Here is a 21,383-nt window from a genome sequence, read left to right as displayed (position 1 = left end):
TGCATGCATGGAATGAAGAAAGACTTTTTTAATGTTTTTCCTTTTTCATTACTCAGAGATCACCTCTGGTTTTTGGGGCGGTTCGTGTTGCTCAGTCTTTTTTGTTGTGTTTTGTGAACTGATATTTGTCTTTTCGTCGTTTTTCGTTTTTTTTTTGCCAAAGCATTGTCAGTTTATTTTTGCCAAGGCATTGTCAGTTTGTTTTTGCCAATTGCCAAGGCATTGTCAGTTTGTTTTTGCCAAGGCATTGTCAGTTTTTTTTCTGATCGTGAGTTTTAATATCGCTTTGGTATCTTTCGCCCATCTTTTTCAATATGTTATTCATTTTGACAGTTATTTGATGAAAGTAGATTGTGATACCAGCTTGACATTTACTCGCAAAAGAAGTGTGTAGGTTGTACCCCGAATTCGCAAATTTCTAAACCAAGTGCGGATTTTAATTAGGTCCTGCAGTGTTTTAAGTGATTAATCGCATTACGAAACCTTTTGACACGACAATTTTTTTTCAACACGAGCTGTATTTTCTTTTTTGGCTCCAAACGTAAATAGTCTATAGTTGTACAATATTATTTTTTTGATTTGTTGTTTTTTTTAATAACTTTTCGTATTATTTTCTTTTTGTTATTTGAGATGGTAGAAAGGGAAATTAATGCCACGTTTTATTCTCAATATAGTTATGATATTTAGACTACTTTAAAAACAATTTTGTCTAAAAATTTCAACTTTAGAAATGAAAATAATACTTTATAAATGATATGCATCCGAAGCACTTTTCTTGTTTTACCTTCTATATGAACGCTTAAAGCCAAAAATTTGATATATAAGTACTGAAACACGTGACGACCAAAAAGGACCAATAAAATAAAAAGCCAAATCCATCTAAGATCAACTTTGCCTGAGAGAGTAGGAATCAGAGTTTCTTAAATCTTGCAATGAAAGCGTCAGATTTAAAACTTTTTTTCTAAAAAGATTCGTGTTTGTTTATGTACTTGACATTATTTCAAATGAATTGTTTTTTCCTGGTTTTAATTTATTGTTGGTCAAAAACACGTATATAGCAATTAAGTAATTATAATACATTGATCTTAAATCCACTTCCTCCTTTTAAAATAGTCTGTACCAAGTCAGAAATGTGACTTTCGTTTTCTAATAGTTCCGCTGCGCTGACACAGGATCTATATTTCAATCAAATTGTCTCTTTTTTCTCTTGGGGGTGGGGGTGTAGCTAGCTATATAACCATGATGTCTAACCCACCATTTTTCTCAGGAAAATTCCTGTACCAAGTCAGGAATATGACAGTTGTTTTTCACTTGTTCCGTTGATTGATAGCGTTTGATTTTGTCAGTATTTATGGACTTTCCCTTTTTGAATTTACCTTGGAGCTCAATATTTTTGTTATACTTTTTTATAGAATCTATTTAGTATTTCATGTATTCTTAAGTTTAAAAAAAAGAACAGCAAAAACGCATTATCAAAAACTCCATTGTTAAAGATTGGATATTATCCAAAACTATAATATTTTTAGTTCTTGGCATCCGGGTCGTTAGTGGGTGTTTTAGTGGTTGTCCTTGTTTAAGTTTAACTGTTTATCATGTTAATACATTCGGCGGATTAAGGGGATGTTCCGTGGGTTGGAACCCCTCCCCCTCTTTTTCATTTTTTTTTTTTTTTTTTATTTTTCTTAATTGTGTGAATGTTTCATGGTGTTCCGGAGGTGGAACCCCCTTTTCAAAATGACTATATCCAAGCTTGTTTATAGCCTTTGTGTTCAATGAATTGATAAAGTTCTTGATGCTTATATGCTAGTGCCCTATAGACGCGTAAATGGCGCGATTGACAATGGGAAGTTTAAAATGTTTTCCTTTGGACTGAAATAATGCAAATATTTGTTTTAAGAATTGCTTATATCAAAATAAGTATGAATATCATGTCAAGTTTTTTCTATTATTTAAAGCGAAAAAATTGATTCACGATATCTTGACTGAATTTGCACTTTATGAAATACGTAATTTTACTTAATTTCATTTTACAAATCCATCATGCCTCAAGTTCGCCTGATTTAGTTGGTGTTGCACTGTTTAATCAGGCCCATAATGCATATGGCTATCACTATTCAAATAATTTTTCGTATTATTTTCTTTTTGTTATTTGAAATGGCAGAAAGAGAAATTAATGCCACGTTTTATTCTCAATATAGTTATGGTATTTAGACTAATTTAAAAACAATTCTGTCTAAAAATTTCAACTTTAAAAATGAAAATAATACTTTATAAATGATATGCATCCGAAGCACTTTTGTTGGTTTACCATCTATAGGAACGCTCAATGCCAAATATTTGATATATAAGTACCGAAACACGTGACGATCAAAAAGGGCCAATAAAGTAAAAAGCCAAATCCATCTAAGATCAACTTTGCCTGAGATAATAAGAATCAGAGTTTCTTAAACCTTGCAATGAAAGCGTCAGATTTAACACTTTTTTTCTAAAAACACTCGTGTTTGTTTATGTACTTGACATTATTTTCAAATGAATTGTCTTTTTATGGTTTTAATTTATTGTTTGTCAAAAAAACGTATATAACAATTAAGTAATACATTGATCGTTTAATCCACTTCCTCCTTTAAAGATAGTCTGTACCAAGTCAAAAATATGATTTTCGTTTTCTAACAGGTCCGCTGACACAGGATATTTATTTCAATCAGATTGTCTCTTAAAGTCCCTTTAGGGGGGTGTAGCTAGCTGTAAACCATGTTGTCTAACCCACCATTTTTCTTCGGAAAATGCCTGTACCAAGTCAGGAATATGGCAGTTGTTTTCCACTTGTTCCGTTGATTGATAGCGTTTGATTTTGTCAGTATTCATGGACTTCCCCATTTTGAATTTGTCTTGGAGTTCAGTATTTTTGTTATAAAATCTATTTAGTAGTTCATGTATTCTTAAGTATAAAAAGAACAACAAAAAGGCATTATAAAAAACACCATTAATTGTTAAAGATTGGATATTATCCAAAACTATATTTTTTTAGTTCTTGGCATCCGGGTCGTTAGTGTGGGTGTTTTGGCGGCTGTCCTTGTTTTAGTTTAAATGTATATCATATTAATACATTCGGCGGATTCAGGGGGTGTTCCGTGGGTTTTTTATTTTTTTTATTGTTTTATTATTTTTTTTTTTAATTATGAGAACGTTTCATAGTGTTCCGGGGGTTTGAACCCCCCTTTCAAAATGACTGGATCCAAGCTTGTTAATAGTCTTTGTGTTCAATACACTGATAAAGTACTTGATGCTTATATGCTAGTGCCCTAGACGCGTAAAGATGGGGCTATTGACAATGGGAAGTGTAAAATGTTTTCCATTTGTCTGTTATAATGCAACTATTTTTTTAAAGAATTGCTTATATCAGAATAAGTAGGAATATTATGTCAAGTTTTTCTATTATTTAAAGGGAAAAATGGATTCACGATATATTTTGACTGAATTTGCACTTTATGAATTACGTCATTTTACTGATCTTTACTTGATTTCATTTTACAAATCCATCAGGCCTCAAGTTCGCCTGAAATAGTTGGTGTTGCATTGTGTAATGTAGGCCCATAATGCATATGACTATCACTATTCTTTTATATTATTCGGCTTCCAGAATTTTTAATCTAAAGCGTCATGAAACAGATTTCCTAGAAACACGAATCGTGCTCTCTGACTTCGGTACCATATATTATAAATCAATCAAACGACACACAAAAGATAATTTGTCCTGAGCATGCGTGCTACATTTGCAAGTGGCAATTTGACTATGCATATTTAACACATTTTTTGGTCTAAACTATTCTTTATGAAAGTTGACACCAAATCTCAATTTTCGTCAAGTAAAGAGGAAGGATATATTATTGTATGTTTCTGTTTTCTTTTTCAGATGATCTTCAAGTGTGAAAGGAGGTTTCAATGACAATTGCATTGTGTACAAAACCACGAATAATTCAGTCATGGCTACTACAAAATCTCCGGAAAACACGTCCAGTATCTATAACCATGACGACTTTCTATTTATAAATCACCATGTACTTATGAACTCACTGACGCCATCACTTATTTATATGATTGTGTTGCTAATCTTTGGAATTCCTGGAAATATATCAGTACTTTATATTTACATAGTGAAATGTCGTGCGTCAACTACGCGCATTTTTATAATGGCGTTAGCGTTTCTCGATATTGTACACTGTACATTCATCATGCCAATAGAAATAGCGCTACTGGTGCATTTCGATAGCTTTGATTATCCTGTTCTTTGTAAAATTTCTCGATTCATTTCGTCAGTTATAAATAATTCGTCTGCTTTTATATTGATTGCAATTGCCATTGACAGATTCAAAAGGATATGTCGACCCCATGGACCTCTAATAGACCCAAACACTGCCAAGAAGCTTGTGATTAGTGCTCTGATATTTGCTATTATTACTTCATGGCAAATGTGTTTGCTTTACGGCACACGTACTCTTAAACATGGCAAAACCTGTTTAATTTCCGATCATATGCATGGCAAAGTTTTTCCTACTTTATATGTGTATGTACTAGTAGTTGGACAGACTATTACAGATATGTTACTCATTATATTTTACTCACTTGTTGGTCGAGAAGTTTGTATTCGTAAAGCACAGAGACGTCATAGACGAAGTCTGCGCATGAGCACGGAAATTTCACAAATCAGAAATAGTTTAGATTTTTCAGACGAAACACCGTCTCCAAATTCGACAGAACCTTCCGGTAGGTTTTCTTTCATTTTCAGAAGGGAAACATCAAACGAGTCATCATCTTCTAAAAATACTGAAATTGCTCGCTCCATATCTAGACAATCGAGAGGAAGTAGTATCAGGCGACAGGTTCTGAGTAAAACAACTATCATGATGTTTCTAGTGACCGTGACATTCATCTTATCGTTTGTACCCCATACGGTGGCAGTTATCATTCGGTATCAAGCCAAGACAATAGTTCAATCTTTAACAGTTTCAGGAATGGTGACATATCAACTTTGTCTTAGGTCGTATTTTATGAATAGTGTGCTCAACCCTTTCATCTATTGTTTTGTCAGCAAGCAATTCAGAAACCAATTTAAAGAAAGCCTCCAATGGTGCAAAAAACAAGGAAATCTTAAGCTGTAGATCGCATTACAATATATCTTTATCTAAGTGACGAACACCGTAACATTATTAATGCTAAACATTGTTTTGTGTGCATTTTGTTTCTGCTTAGGACTAGTTAAACCTCAGACGACGAAAATAAGTCAAAAATAAATACATTTATTGAATGTAAATGCTACCTTAAGAATTTTTATTGTATTTTTGTGTATGTGTCTCGTGTAATGTTCACAGATATATAAGGTATATATTAAAATCAGCAGATCTGGTATGTTTGCCAATGAGACCGTTGCAACTACTGTAAACCGACTAATTTTCGCGACTTTCGCGAGGAGAAAAAAAAACACGAATATAAATCGTCGCGAATATGTAAAACTTGGATCTTTCCTTATTAAACTACATCAAACAAATCTGAAAATCGCGAAATTAAATCGCCACGAAATGGGCTAGTAGGGGCTAAACGTGAAATAAAGTGTTCGCGAAAATAAGTTGGTTTACAGTATCCACTAGAGACCAAAAGAGGTGGGTATCAACTATGTCCTTTCTTCTAAAATAAACATTACAATTTAAAAGAAAACATACAAAAAATATAAAACCGAAAAAGAGTTTCCCAAGCACTTTAGAGAAAATTGAAAACTGAGCACATTTCTCAAACTGGATATGCTTATCCTTCCAGAGCATCTACTATCTCTGTCGTGTAAAAGTAATTTTTAAGGAGTTCGTATTTCCCATTCATATTGCTGTTTAATATATTTGCTGTTTTTAATGTATAAACCAAGATAATAAAAAATGAGAGAATCGCAAGAGCTCCAATCGGAGCACGACCAGGTGAATCGACAGACTAAGCCTCTCTTGCTATGCATGCAGCACCCACCATACAAATCAAGACTCTCCTGTTATGCATCCAGCACCCATACATTCAATTCTATGTCAGCTTGATATCCAGTGTTAAAATCTTTAATACCACACTGCTGAATAAATACCAGATAATGAAATATAATGTCAGCCCGCACACAACATCATGTTATTGCAAAAGCAATATTTGTATTATTAACATATAAGAATTAAGCTTGGGCTAAAAAACTAGAGGCTCTAAAGAGCCTAGGTTGCTCACCTGCATCTTCAGCAACGGCCACTTTTTAGTAAAAATCGTTAATAAAGGGGAACAACTCTATTAAGAGTTAACTGACAATTTCAGTCATGTTGACATATTTGTGGATCTTATCCTATATTTTTTCATGTCTTAAGTTTCAATCTATCTACTATAGTTTTAAAGATAATAGGCAAAAAATGCAAAAAAAATGTAAAAAATTATCATTAAAGAGCAACATCTTCAATAACGAATCGACTGAAGATTTTGACCATAATGGCTTATTTGAAGACCTTGTCTTGCTGATCATGTGCGCTATTAAAAGTTTCTATCTATCTATTAGAGTTTTCAAGATAAAAGGCAAAAATGGGAAAAAATGTGAAAATTGCCATTAAAGGGCTATAAGTTCAATAAGGAGTCGACTTACAATTTTTTAAATGTTTGACTTGTATGTAAATCTTGTCTTCTTGATAAAAGTTTCTATTTATCTATTATAATTTTTAAGATATGGGGCAAAATTGCAAAAATGTGGTAAAAATCGTCATTAAAGGGCAATAACTCTAGTAAGGAGTCGTATGACGATTTTGGTCATGTTTGATATTTTTTTTTTAAAATCTAATAAGTAGTCGTCTGACAGTTTTGACATAAATGGACTATAGTTAGAGCTCAGCATTTTGAACATTTTTGCTCTTGTCAGAATTTCTCTATTTATCGTGATTTTCAAAATAATACGCAAAACTTACATTTTACCCGTATGTTCTATTTTTAGTCATGTCGGCCATCTTGGATGGCATGCGGAGTCATTGGACACATTTTTAAAACTAGATACCCTAACAATGATTGTACTTACATAAGCAAGATGAAGAGTGCAACATGTGGAGCAGAATCTGCTTACCATTCCGGAGCACCTGAAATAGCCCCCAGTTTTAGAGGGTTTCCTGTTGCTTAGTCTTGAGTTTGCTATGTTGTGTTTTGTATACTGTTGTTTGTCTTTTGGTCTTTTTTTTCGGTGTTTAGCTATGACGTTGTCAATATAAAGAAGAAGATGTGGTATGAGTGCCAATGAGACAACTCTCCATCCAAGTCACAATGTATAAAAAGTAAACAATTATAGGTCAAAGTACGTCCTTCAACACGGAGCATTGGCTCACACCGAACTGCAAGCTATAAAGGGCCCCAAAATGACTGGTGTAAAACAATTCAAACAGGAAAACCAACGGTCTAATCTATATAAAAAACGAGAAACGAGAAACACTTATGAACCACACCAACAAACGACAACCACTGAACAACAGGCTCCTGACTTAGGACAGGTGCATACAAATTTAGCGGGTTTAAACATTCACCCTAACCTGAAACAGTATTGTAACATTACAACACAAAAAGACACACTATAAAATATCAATTGCTTAACTCGATCAAAAAGATATATAAACAAAAACAAGTAAACATGCACTGAACGAATAAGTTTGATCTATGACACAATATAGATACAATATTAATAAAAATGATGTAGGAACAATGTCATAAAGACAACTCTAACCTGGGACAAAATGGCTTGTTTTCAACTTATGAGTTTGGATATCCCTTCGATGTCCTCCGCCTCTTTCTTTACAACAATTTCTTTGTGCACGACATGTTTTCGATCGATTGATTAATTGTTGGTTGCTTAACGTCCAGTGGCAAATGTTTCATGCACATTCAGGATGAGAACATATTAACAAAAAATACAATAGGTAGGTCCTGCAGTAGAGGCCGGCCGGGAAGAAGGTCGAGGAAATTTAGACACCCACTGGAAAATTAGGGTATATTGGACCCCTGGATAGGGACAGAAATTTTGCCTTGCAATAGGCCACCTACGAACCCCTCAAATAGTTGTTGCAAGGGTTCTTAACGTGCAGACAGCGTGGCCCTCTTTCTACACGAGGCATCGGATTTAACTTCCCTATTCTGACCGGTGACTGCATACTTGTACATCACGCACACCCGGACGCCCCACTTTGGCAAGGGTTTTACTGCCGGTGGGAGGAAGACCTGTAGTGACCATATTTCTATTCCCCCGTCACCTTTGGGGTATAGGTATTTGGAATGATCCCCATCAGTAAGTCTTTTAAAAGATTTTGTTTTTATTGTGTTTTAACGCCACTTTTAAGCACCGCTTTTGGGCTATTTCGTGGCGGCCAGTTTTTATTGGTGGAGGAAGCCGGAGTGCCCGGAGAAAACCACCGACCTTCGATAGGAAAACTGACAATCCTAGTCAATTAAGATTGGAGTCGAGTGCACTCTTTTAAAAGAGATTATCACATGGTTTATTGAGGTGGTTTTGGCTTATTATTTTGAGATACAGGCGGAAATATTGATTGGGTCGACTTTTCATTGTATTAACTTGCATCATGTGACCGGAAGTGATATCAATACGCTTGGAAAGGCAAACTAAATATTAACCGTTTGAGAGGGAGGAAAAAAATCAAAACAAAATCAAAATCGTCGTAGATTAACTTTCCTTGTTGAAATTGCAACCTTAATTTGATTTAGAACACCTATGGTATCTAAGTTATCAAATGAAATTAAGCACGATAGCTTATGTGTACGCTCGGGAACTGCTAGTCCGTTCATATCTACCTTCTAATATTTTATTTTTTTTTATCGAGTGCTGTGTTTATACAGTTGAATGTATCTCTACGCTTGAGGTACTTTCACCTATTTATTTTCAGTTCGAGTGTCCATTGAAGAGATATCCTTCCGTCTTCCTTTGTTTGTTGCGTTGAGTATCTGTCTTATTTCCTTTTGTTCAAATATGAATGTTAACACCTTGCATTTTCGTGAATAGATTTTTGTCTTATTTCTGCATCGCAGTCTTCAGTATATTATATATGAGTGTCCGGACGGGGGTCCTTCATTTCTGTATTCTTTGATTTTTAGGCCATTTTTCTCTATTCTTTATAGATTTTGCCTGCTATTCTCTATTCTGTACATTTAGCACCCCATTATTCTCTATTCTATATTTTCGGCCTATTTTTCTCTATTCTTTATTTTTTTAGCCCTTTATTCTGCAAATTTTGCCCATTATTCTCTATTGAGTAAATCCCATCCAGACCCTTATATATAGTTGAGTGATGACATACAAGTTACTTCCGTCTTAAAACTGCATGGCAAATTTACAGTTAAAAATTTTGGAAGCAGAAAATCTACAAATGCAATTTATAAAAATTTCAAAAGAGGTAGGACCAAAATCCCTGTATTTATTTGACTCAGTGTTTAAATCGAAAAGTTTTCAAATACTACTGGAATTTTCGTTTTAAAGAACCTATATCATATATTTGAAAAAAAGTCTTTATAGTCTAATAGTATTTCGACAAAATCAAAATGTATTCAGCACTGCATGTTGCCGTTGACGCAATTTGATACAAAATATACTTATTTTTGTTAAATTTTGTATCGAAGGACGTTACTAACCAAACTGAAAACACGTGTATCAGAAAAACAATACATAGTTTTAATTCAAAGCATAATATTGGTATTGGTTCATAATGTCGCTTATTTAACTGTTTTATTAATATTCAAAACTAGCTAAAATCTGTCAGAACTGCAGTTTTGAGCTAATTTCATACTTAGGCTTTTTTTTAATAGGTTTCTGTTTGGAAATAAGCCATAACAGTTTTAGAACACCAAGTACGTATATGGAGCTGAGGAACTGGGAATTAACATAAAGATTAAAATACTTTGTTTTAAAATGGACCTGGTGTGAAATGAAATCTCGAGAAATTTGCCCTATCTCCTTTTCTAATTAAAATCATTCCTGAAAATGACAAATCACTGGAACATTCATATATATATAATATAGTACCTTTTAATGTGTTAGAATCACACATAAGATCGATTTTCATCATGAACACTAAGAACCAAAAGTTTTGGGTGCCAATAGATATACAGTATAAATACATTATAAACTCTCTTATTAAAAGGAGTCTGAATATATCTGACTGAAATCTGTACCGGTTATCTTTATTTTGAAGTTGCAAGCAACTTTATCTTTTATAAGAACTACGTACATTTAATGTTAGCTGGAAACTTGTTGGAAATATTGGCTGTCAAAAGGTCCTGTAATTTTTCTGTCGCTTTCCTCTCAGAAAATTCTAAAAATTTAGTAAATACTTCTTTATATTTAAACTTATTTTTACCTATCCAATGCGTTCTGACTTGATCTTGTCGATACGATGTAACAATAACAGTAGTTCATATCAGAGACATAAAATATAATGTATTATATATATGTATTAAAATGAGGCATGCAAATAACTATTATCGTAATATTGTATGGATAATAAATTTTGCACAAAACTTGAAGAACAGCTATAACATAAAGAAAATTTCGTTACATGAATGAATGTCGTAGGAATTTAGGGAGCTACCATTTGATTTTTTTTTTTTTGGGGGGGGGGGGGGGGGGGGTGGGGGGGGGGGGTGATGCTAGGATGAACTAAGAAAAAAAAGGCAGGACAGAATAGAGTGAAAAATAAAAAGGCAGGCCAAAATTTTCCATCCTAGCCCCCCCTCCCCCCAAAAAAAAAAATCAAATGGTAGCTCCCTTAGAACGTACCAATTCATCATGTTCATACTTGTTTTTTCGCGGGGTTTTAGTTTAGTTCAAATATATTTTATTTTTAAAAGTAGCAAAAGAGATTGGACACAAGTTTTAACAACATTAGTGACGTCCTCTCCCGTGGGGTTTTAGAGAAGGTAAACATTCAGACGAAAAAAATCGTTTCTTAACTCTGGAAGAGTTCAAAAGATGAAAAGGTGACACAATTTGCGGATAATTAAGCGTTCAACCATTTAATTTTTTGGTTATAAATAATGCCATGTTTATTTTCGTTTGAAAAGTTTCTCAGGTCCTTTGATAGCTTACTATACGGTATGGATTTTTCTCCTTTCTGGCCGTACAAATGTACGTGGTCTATTGTTACTTAAATATACGTCATTAGGACTCTTCTGCCTCTTGTGGATAGTTGTCTTGTTGGCAACCATACCACATCTCCTTATTTTATGTATATGTTTCTTTATTCTACATTGGCTAGAGGTATAGGGGAGGGTTGAGATCTCACAAAACATGTTTAATCCCGCCGCATTTTTGCGCCTGTCCCAAGTCAGGAGCGTCTGGCCTTTGTTAGTCAGTATTTTTTTTTTTAATTTTAGTTCATTTATATGTTTTGGAGTTTAGTATGACGTCCATTTTCACTGAACTAGCACACAATTTTATTTAGGGGCCAGCTGAGGACCACCTCCAGGTGCGGGATTTTCTCGCTGCATTGAAGACCCATTGGTGGCCTTCAGCTGTTGTCTGCTCTTTGGTCGGGTTGTTGTCTCTTTGACATATTCCCCATTTCCATTCTCAATCTTATATATATTTCTTATATCATGAGTATTAAATTTGCAGTAACGCTTACTATGGACGTATGTCGCACTGCATTATCATATTCCTTGCCTAAAATGAGACCTGGGGACAAAATACGTGCAAGTCGGTTATTTTAATATCTTAATATTTTCATACACGGATGTATGCATTTCACTTGATACGGTCCTCTGAGTTAAACAGTTAAACTATGATTAAACAGTTTAAATCAGTCAATCAATACAGTTCACTTCCTTTATCAAATGAGTGCAGCTTTTCAAACTTCTTTTTCATCTCAGTTTATTTTGGCACCTCCTGCAGGAATGATAAATTTCACTACCATTGAGTAATACCATTGTCCGACTTTTCTCTTGAAGAAAAATAGTAAAATTGTAGGCTTTAGTATATACCGGTATATCATGTAAATGTATATTGCACGGACCGAAAAGCACAGCATTTATTATTAAATGTTGTGAAAGATCAAACTCTGGAAGAAAAATAGTGCAAGTCCAGCATAAGTATAAACATATATACTGGCTTCAGCCATAGTTATTTTAACCATTGGTTACGATGTTTTTATTTGTAAAAGGTTGAACTGAATTAACAAAATGTAAATGTTCAAACATGAGATAAATTTACTGCTTATAGACCATTATTAACACATGACATAGGCAAATTCTCTTTTTTCTTATAGTGCTATAATCTGGATAATGTAATGCACAGTAAAGGTGTACATTAACTACCTCAGATATACTGCACTGTTCAAATGAACTCTTATCTTCAGGGGCGGATCCAGTTTTTTTTCAAAGGCATAGGGGTGTTATTCCATAAAAATAAGTTTGTCAATTTTAGGATTAAACTTAATTTATTTTCCAATCAAAAAATAAAGGGGGGGGAGAGGGGGGGGGGGGGGGGTAAGTAAACTTTTTTTAAAACATTAAATTTCACAATCTTTGTTAATGGAAAAATAAATGTTCTTAGGAAGGTATCTCTATCTTCAGAGTTTTATATGAAAATTATTTTATTTTGTCCGTCTGGCAGGTTTTAATTGACTTCGACCTCATTTTCATAGTTTATTTGACAGTTTTTAGTTGTGTGGTTGGATCAATTTCTCGAGCATTATAAGCAATAGGTCAATTATATGTAGTTTATGGAACAATTGTGAGGTGCCTGTCTGTTGGTCGGTGTTTACATGACCTTGACCTCATTTTAAAGGTTCATTGATCAATGTTAAGATTTTGTGGTTAGATCTGTTTCTCATGTTCTATAAGCAATATGACAACTATAGTTGGTTCATTGATAATGTTAAGTTTATGTGATAATTGTAGTAAATCCTCCATATTACAGACTTTCAACATGAATTCAATGATAAGTAAATCAAAGGCGAGACATGTGCACTCTTACTTTGGTTATAAAATGTTTAAAGTGTTGATTAAAGTACATGTACCTAAATTTCAATATATTTTTGTTTCAGAGTGCTTAAGGAGCATCCTTAACATTTTGAGAGAAAAATGAAGACTTTGTTGAAGGGGGAAATGTGTTTGGTACATTACTCACATGTTTGCCTGAAGAAGCTGCTGTTCCTTTGGAAACATGTCTTACTTGTTTTCTGATATGATAAATGGGGTAAGTAAACGTATTTTTAACACCAGTCATGTGTTTAAGACTTTATTAAACCTGTTTTTGTTATTTGTGTCTTCAGTTCGCTGTCACCATGACATATACCATTCATCTATTTTAAGACTCGATGATTGATTGATTGATTGGTTATGACTGGCTTAATGTCCAATGGCAAATATTTCATGCATATTCAGGAAGTTGGGAATGATACATGCCAATACTGATAATAATAAAGGAATATGCTTGTTCTTTATTCTTAAAAACAATAACAGATTAATTGATCCTGCATTAAACTTCAAATATTTCTTGTAGAGTGAGAAAATTGTTTTGAAACACCAGCAAAAAAGACTAGATTGTCATTCAGTCCTGACCCCATACAGTGTCTCTGCAGATGAAGATAGGTATGTAAGAATGAGGTTTTAATTTGATATATTTTTTACTTTTAAATTGTAAAAGTGTGATTAGTAAAAAAAATATTTCAGATTTATTGTGTATTAAAACAACATTGCAAATTGTTTGTTTTGCCTTTTTGTCTCTGTCTGTTAAACTTTAGTTTAAATTTTTTTTGGATCAACTTTTGCAACATTCAAACATATTATACATAACATAATTGAAAACTTTAAGATTTTAAGACACATTTATGAACGTTTTTCGACGATTTTAATGTGCTACCTATACATATGTTCAATTATTTTGAAAGAATTCAATCAGTTATATTTCTGAAAATAAAAGAGATAAAGGTATTATCATACCCATTTACTGTTCCCTGACCTTAACATTACTTTTAATTAATGTACATAAGGATTTGACTGCAAGGGGTTTATTACATATAACAATCAATATATTAAGCTCATATGGGGTTGCTGGATGAACAAACGGATGCAAAGACTAAAAACAATAATGCCCCACTACCAGGGTTGGACATTAGAGGGTATCTGATTGCTCAGGACAAATGAAATCAAAAAAGGGGGGATAACGCATATATATATATATATACAGCTTCAATTAGTTCTCTCTCTAGCAATTATAAAATCATCTTATCAGCCAATACTAAGAATATTATCTTGCTGTATCCAGAGGCAAGACTATAAACTACAATAAAGAGAGTGAATAATAAAATAAACAAAATAGACATCATAATTAAGATAAAAAAAGGACAGAAAGTTTTTTGACAGTTTCCTCATCATAGATTATAAATTTTGGTATGATAACTAAAAATATTAACAAAATAGCTATTTCGATATATTTATTTATATAGTATACTCAAAAGGAAAACATTTTTTTTTCATATTTGAAATTGTTGAAAATTTGTCGTTATTTCTTTCAGATCAGGCCAATCCAGAAACAAGAAAAGGGACAATTTTTAGCACGTTCATCTATGGAGACATGTATCTAAAAAAGCAGATTTTTTTTCAGTTTTAGTAGAACTTGTTGAACTTTTACTATTTTTAAACTGTTTATTTTACATTTATATGTTGATATTTTGTTTTTTAAAATTGCTGTATTTCTTTCATCTTGCTATTCAGTCCCACATAACAAAATCTGCTGAAATTATTATTTCCATATTTTATAGAAGTGTCCTTTTGCATTGTTGATAGCAGTAAATATATTTTGTCTCAAGTTAGGTTTTAAAAACATTCACATCCCAACTCCAAATAAAATACATTTTTATGAATGTTACATGTAAATAGACATGAAAGATAGAATTGTATATGGAAAAAAATGTATCACGTGAACATATTGAATATTATCAAAAGCACTGCTGACATAAAATAAATTTATTGTATGTAGTAGACAGTCCTACAGATCAGTGTATTTTTACCTGAAGACATTTTATATATTTTTATAACCAGAAATAGTGTGAGTGTAGAATAAATTTATTCTTTGTCTCAACCTTAACGTAATTACTGTACTTTCATAATAAATTTATTTTATATATTTTTATATTCATAAATTTTAAATCACTTAGAGTGTAGAATAAATTTATTCTGTGTCTCAGCCTCACCATGCAGATTTCTGTACTTTCATAATAAATTTATTTTATATATTTTTATATAAAACAAAAATCACATTGAATGTAGAATAAATTTATTCTGTGTATTAACCTCACCATACAGATAACTTTACTTTCGAAATAAATTTATTTTATATATCATTATAATCATAAATTTTAAATCACTTAGAGTGTAGAATAAATTTATTCTGTGTCTCAGCCTCACCATATAGAATACTGGACTTTCAAAATAAATTTATTTTATATATTATTATAATCATAAATCACATTGAATGTAGAATAAATTTATTCTGTATCTCAGCCTCACCATACAGATAACTTTCCTTTCAAAATACATGTAAATTTATTTTATATATTATTATAGTCATGCGTCACATTGAATGTAGAATAAACTTATTCTGTTTTAAAAATTTCTAGAACTAATAATAGGTATTAAGGCTCTATAAAATAAATTTATTTTATAAATTATCATAAATACAGAAAAGCACCATGCATTTAGAATAAATTTATTCTATGTTGCATCCTTTACAGAGAGTTGACTGAAAATGTACAGCTAAGTGTAGAATTCAGTATAAATTTATTTTGAAATGTAACAAATAAATACTTATATAAAAGAATTGTCTTCGTTTTTCATCTTTTTTACTCAAATACATGGGTTATAGAATAAATTTATTACATTCTGGTCCAAATTTAGCCCCTAATTGCACTTGTCAGAAAATAGAGGGAAAAAAGAGGAAAATTGGTTTTTTCCTTTTTTATTCTGCTCCCAGTTATGATTACCTTCAAAAAGGTTTAATTATCATGGTCCTCAAAACGAATGATTATGTTATATTCATAAAGCGTATACAAGGAAAAGAAAGATAACTCAACTGAAATTCATTGCGTTAAATTGTTACCTAACATGGCAAAAGGTACGTTGATCAAGAAAACCATTTTACGTTCATCTGCCGTATCGTTCAACCCATAACGTTTTGCCATTGATTTCAACAAGAGAGTTAAATGGAAACTATCTCACGTATATTCACAAAAAATGTTTAATATGATAGGTTCTGAAGGTGAGTCGACTGGGATAATGTCATGATATTTGGACTGCCCTGGAAAAAGAGGGTATATTTGAGGGGGAGAATTTTTTCCTTGACTCAGATCACCTAATGACGGCTCAAAAGTGTTGTTGCATATGCTCATGAACGCACGGAGAGGATGGTTCTCTGTTAATACTCGCGCGGGCGAGGCACCGCATTCAACAACTCATTCCTAACGGACGTATCTGTGTATTTATATATCCCTTACATACATACGAATGAAAACGCCAAAGCTGAAGGTTTTTCCGTTCCGCACGGAGAAGATGGTTCTCTGTTAATACTCGCGCGGGCGAGGCACCGCATTCAACAACTCATTCCTAACGGACGTGTCTGTGTATTTATATATCCCTTACATACATACGAATTAAAACGCCAAAGCTGAAGGTTTTTCCGTTCCGCACGGAGAGGATGGTTCTCTGTCAATACTCGCGCGGGCGCGGCACCGCATTCAACAACTCATTCCTAACGGACGTGTCTGTGTATTTATACATCCCATACATATACTCATAGATACCCTTTCAACAAACGTGTTACAGCCGAAAACAAATACAGACATTCCTTACAGACATACATGGTGTTGATGGCGCATCTATAGCTAGTAGCATCTGATAAATGTATTCAAAATATGTCTAGTTACGGGGCGAGTTCGAAATGTATATTCTATTTTGTTTATATTGAATACCGAGTGTTGACCTTTATATGTTTTTGTATTCTTTATTGATGAGTTGCTGGCTTGTTGATGTTTACCCCACATCTCTTTTTATTTATATGCTATATGAAAAAGTTAATACTGCTTTACTAAAATCCCAAAGGTTTTGCACATTTTCACCAAACTTCTGAATATGATTATGGTGTGTCTTTTATGACTAACAAGCTGAAGATTAATGATAAAAAAGAACCTTTTCACTTTATTTACTGCAAAATTTGATCGGTCTTAATATGGACTTAAAACAACAAAGTTACTACTAGAAACTCGTTGACGATGATAATTTCAGTTCTATTTTCCTCATTATGACGACTAGCTTCTGTCTAAACTGTATATATGACGTAATGCACCGGGTTCGCTATCAATTCATCATTTCCTGTATCGAAGATGGGAGAAAGCAAGTTTTCAGTAAACAATTTTTTTTTATTATTTTGGATATTTTTAAATATGTGTTGTTAGAATTCACTTAGTGTTCACTTTTTACAACGGTTGATATTGAATTTCATTGGTAAAATTGAGAAAAAATACTACTAGTAATACATTGCAGTTAATTTTATGAAAATCATTTTAGAAATAATTTTGTTGGTACAAGTGAGAACGAATACTACTAGTATTACCTTTTAGTTAATTATATGAAATCATGTCTGTAAAAAAATAAACATCCGTCTGTTTTCCTCTCGAAAAGAAACTGTTTTGGTCTTGGAAAAAAACATGGTTTATTTATAATATATATTGGTTGAAGCTTGGCTTTGAACTAGCTTTCAGTAAATGCCAGCACTCTAAGATTATGTTGGTACTTTGTGTATTTTGTTGTTTTGTGAGAGAACTGAAAAAGTGGGGAAGAGGTCCATGGCCCAAGCGCCTATGCACTACGATGGCCACATACAAAGAAGGAGGGGTCGATTAAGGAGATGGTCTGATTTATTCGATATATTTTATATCTTCAACATAGACCATCACTTAAAAAATTATCTTAACTTTTTTCCACCTACATTGAGACTACATACATCAGAAAGTAAAAAAGGTCATTACTGATTAATCTTACACATTCTAGTTATTATCAATCTTGTTCATCTACAAATTCAGATCCTGTGCCCACGATTCGGTTACAATAATTTTAAGAAAAGCGTGCACGGACACTTGATCTGCATTTTAATCAGATTGAGTAATTATCATATAATCTCACAATACTGTATCCAAAAACAAAGTTAATGACGCACACTTTAATTCAAGACCACTTTATGCAAATGTCTGCAACTGAAACAAAAACTTTCAGCCTTTCTCTTTTCAATATTTTCTAATTTATTTTTTTTTGGGGGGGGGGGGGCTCCTTGGCCGAGTGGCCGAGTGGTCTAAGTAGTCGAACTACTGTATCACTAGCCAGTCAACACGTAGGTTCTGAGTTCGAATCCCGCACGGGGAAGGTGCACTCGACTCCAATCCTAATTGACTAGGATTGTCAGTGTTCCTACCGAAGGTCGGTGGTTCTCTCGGAGCACTCCAGCTTACTACACCAATAAAAACTGAGCGCCACGAAATAGCACAATTGTGTTGAAAGTGGCGTTAAACACCAATCAATCTATCTTTTTTTAACACAAAATGTAAATGTTTCATACGAATAATGAGCAACATAAATTGTGCTATTCAATTAAAACAACAACATTTGTTTCTCGACATTTAGGTTTTCTGCTGTAACGTCTTCAGTTTGGGACTTTTTTTATTTCTACTTATAAAATAATTGGTAAAATTACAAGCTATTTCTTTATATGTTTTGCTCATTTTTCTCTATTCTTTAGTTTTAGACATGTTATTCTCTATTCTATACACCCAATCATTACTGTCCCTCTACTTAGAGCGCTGTTGCAAGGTGCTTTGTTTTCCTTACATCGTATTTCAAACGAACGCTTTCTGCTTTTTCATGAATGCATTTTTACCATTGCAAGAAAGGCATCTGGAAAATTGACAACTTAATCAGAAAGATAAAAAATTAATTTGATTTTCGTTTTTTTCACCCCTTTTGACTATCAGTACCACTATGGTCGTTAAGGAATTATATTTAAACCCAGAGGTAATAACTTCGTACTTTATTTGCCCTTCTTAACTTTTTGTTTATTCGAGCGTAACTGGTGAGTCTTTTGTAGACGAAACGCGCGTCTGGCTTTCAAAATTTTAATCCTGGTAACTAGATTCAGATTCAGATTCAATATTTCATTATATTAGTCTCACCACATAAAAACATACAATAAGATTCACAGAATAACACATAAAACAGTTAAAACATTTGCAATATATGCACCTTTCTTAAATAGAATTATGAGAGACTTTAAGACACAATATATACATATACATTTTTTTATGCATTTACATATGAAATTATCAATGTCCATCTATACTTCATAAATGTATGACATTTTGTTTCTTTTAAAACTAGTGAAATAAAATACTGTTTCTTCTCAAGAAAATGTTGTTGCAGGTTTTGGCAACTACAGTAGCAACATTCTCATTATCAAATAAAAATATAAATATAAACTGTTCACTATCTGGTAATAGGTTAAAACGTTCATGATTTGTCTTAAAAATCTACATATAATGGGCATTTTAACTATTTATCATGAGTTTATTACCAATCTAAACAAGGGTTCTCTCCCAACTTAGCAACTAAAAAATTACAAAATATAGCAACAACCAACCAGATGGTTTTGATGTGGTATTATTTTTTGAAAACTTTCACCATATACATTTACATTTTAAATGCTCACACAATATCGTGAAAACTGAAAGTTTTGAAACATCCTTTAAAATGTAATAAATTAAAGATGTGGGTGGCATTATTCAGATTTTTCAGTATTTGTGGCAGAATATCTAGGAAATTCATTGATGGCTGTTTGTTTTCAATTGGAATTTTATTATTCCAACATGTATAGTCAGTATAAACATACAGCATTATACTCGACACTGCATGGATATAAACAGTGCAATAATCGTGCGCGTGATATCATGTCAGTTAAAAGCTCATTAGAGCTTATGTTATATCCTTATTTAGATATAAGAAGATGTGGTATGAGTATACTACGCTGACTCTAAATAAAACTTATTTATTATTATTATGATGAATGAAAATAAAGAAATGTTAAGGTCAATTATGTCAGATAACAACCAATCAAAGCCCTTTTAACAATAAAAAGGCATCTTGAGATCACCAGTAATAGTGATTTAGCAATACATCTATCAGTTTCCCCGTTGCCTATTTTCGTATTCATGTAAAATGAGTAGACATACTTCATTAATTGAGGTTGAAAAAACCTTACTGTCTACGTTACGTTAAAGCCAATAATTTTACTGGATTATTTGCGTATTTCCTGTACGGTTTTTAAAGGAAATTTACTTCCATACATCTATTCAGTGACTTATTGATATACTTGTATATATAAATTATAAATAAATTTATGTATGTGTGTGTGTCACGTTTTTTAAAGATAATATACCATTGTTCGTGTTCAACAGAATAAGTAAAATATACTGCGCAAAATATTTATAGATCATTTCCATTTGAAGTTGTTTTGGCTTGTATGTATATGTTTATTTATTTTAATTTTCTTTTGTCACACGCTTGCATATGTATGATTATGTGACAAACAGATTAATTATGATTAAGAATAATAATTTCATCTCCAACAAACATCTAAACATCTTACAACTTTAACATCATTTCAGAATTTTCCCTCTAAAAAGGATTAGCACTTAATAGTAATTATAAGAATTGAATGCTTCTTTATAATTTTATGGAGTTGTAAAAGTACGGAAGCCGATAAGGGTCGTTCGGGAAAAAAAATAATGACCCTTATCGGCGTCCGTATAAAAGCGTTGATCGTGTGCACATTTTTAAATACGAAACACTGATAATTTATTTTATTATAATACTTACTGTCACTGATGATGTCCTGTAATTTGAATTATAGCAATACAATGTATGTTATGAATTTTAGTGAGAATATGGGGTTCAATTAAAAAAAAAATATCATATATATTGTTAGCCTTGTTGTTAGTCAAACAAAGAATAAGAAGCGGAAATAAGTACAAAAAGTATATAAAAAAATATAAACACGATATTGCCTAAATTTTCTTTCCACCTATATATATTTGGAACAGATTATATTATTTTATGGTCAGTGAGCCTATTGTCTTTTTTGTTTATTTAACTGTTTAATAATTAGGGTAATTAAAAGTGGGAGAAACAGGACTAAACCGAATACAGTAATTGCTTTAGGACACCATATACTAGTTCTACTCTTTTCTGTTAACCCCAATCACATCGTCGTCTATCCTCACCCATTTAAAAGATTG

At 32.6% G+C, this 21,383-nt stretch overlaps 1 protein-coding gene and 1 long non-coding RNA gene across 7 annotated transcripts in view; both read left to right on the top strand.

Annotated features, from left to right (window-relative positions):
- The window catches only part of LOC127732213 (cholecystokinin receptor type A-like), a 93,781-nt gene extending 88,470 nt beyond the window's left edge, over positions 1-5,311 (top strand). For all 6 annotated transcript variants that reach the window (XM_052241299.1, XM_052241301.1, XM_052241300.1 and 3 more), the window contains exon 2: positions 3,914-5,311. In XM_052241299.1, the coding sequence (XP_052097259.1) occupies positions 3,984-5,159 (1,176 nt within the window). In that variant the 5' untranslated portion in view covers positions 3,914-3,983 and the 3' untranslated portion in view covers positions 5,160-5,311. The remainder of the gene's footprint in view (positions 1-3,913) is intronic.
- A 7,560-nt stretch (positions 5,312-12,871) lies between these two features.
- Positions 12,872-14,858, top strand: LOC127732221 (uncharacterized). The gene is made up of 3 exons (XR_007996132.1): positions 12,872-13,243; positions 13,550-13,638; positions 14,565-14,858. It is a non-coding gene; the product is annotated as an uncharacterized LOC127732221 (long non-coding RNA).
- Positions 14,859-21,383: the final 6,525 nt, after the last annotated feature.

This window comes from Mytilus californianus, unplaced genomic scaffold (assembly GCF_021869535.1).
Source record: "Mytilus californianus isolate M0D057914Y unplaced genomic scaffold, xbMytCali1.0.p SCAF_22, whole genome shotgun sequence".
Taxonomy (NCBI): domain Eukaryota; kingdom Metazoa; phylum Mollusca; class Bivalvia; order Mytilida; family Mytilidae; genus Mytilus; species Mytilus californianus.
Note: the sequence above shows the minus strand (reverse complement) of the source record. Positions and strands in the feature narration are given on the sequence as shown.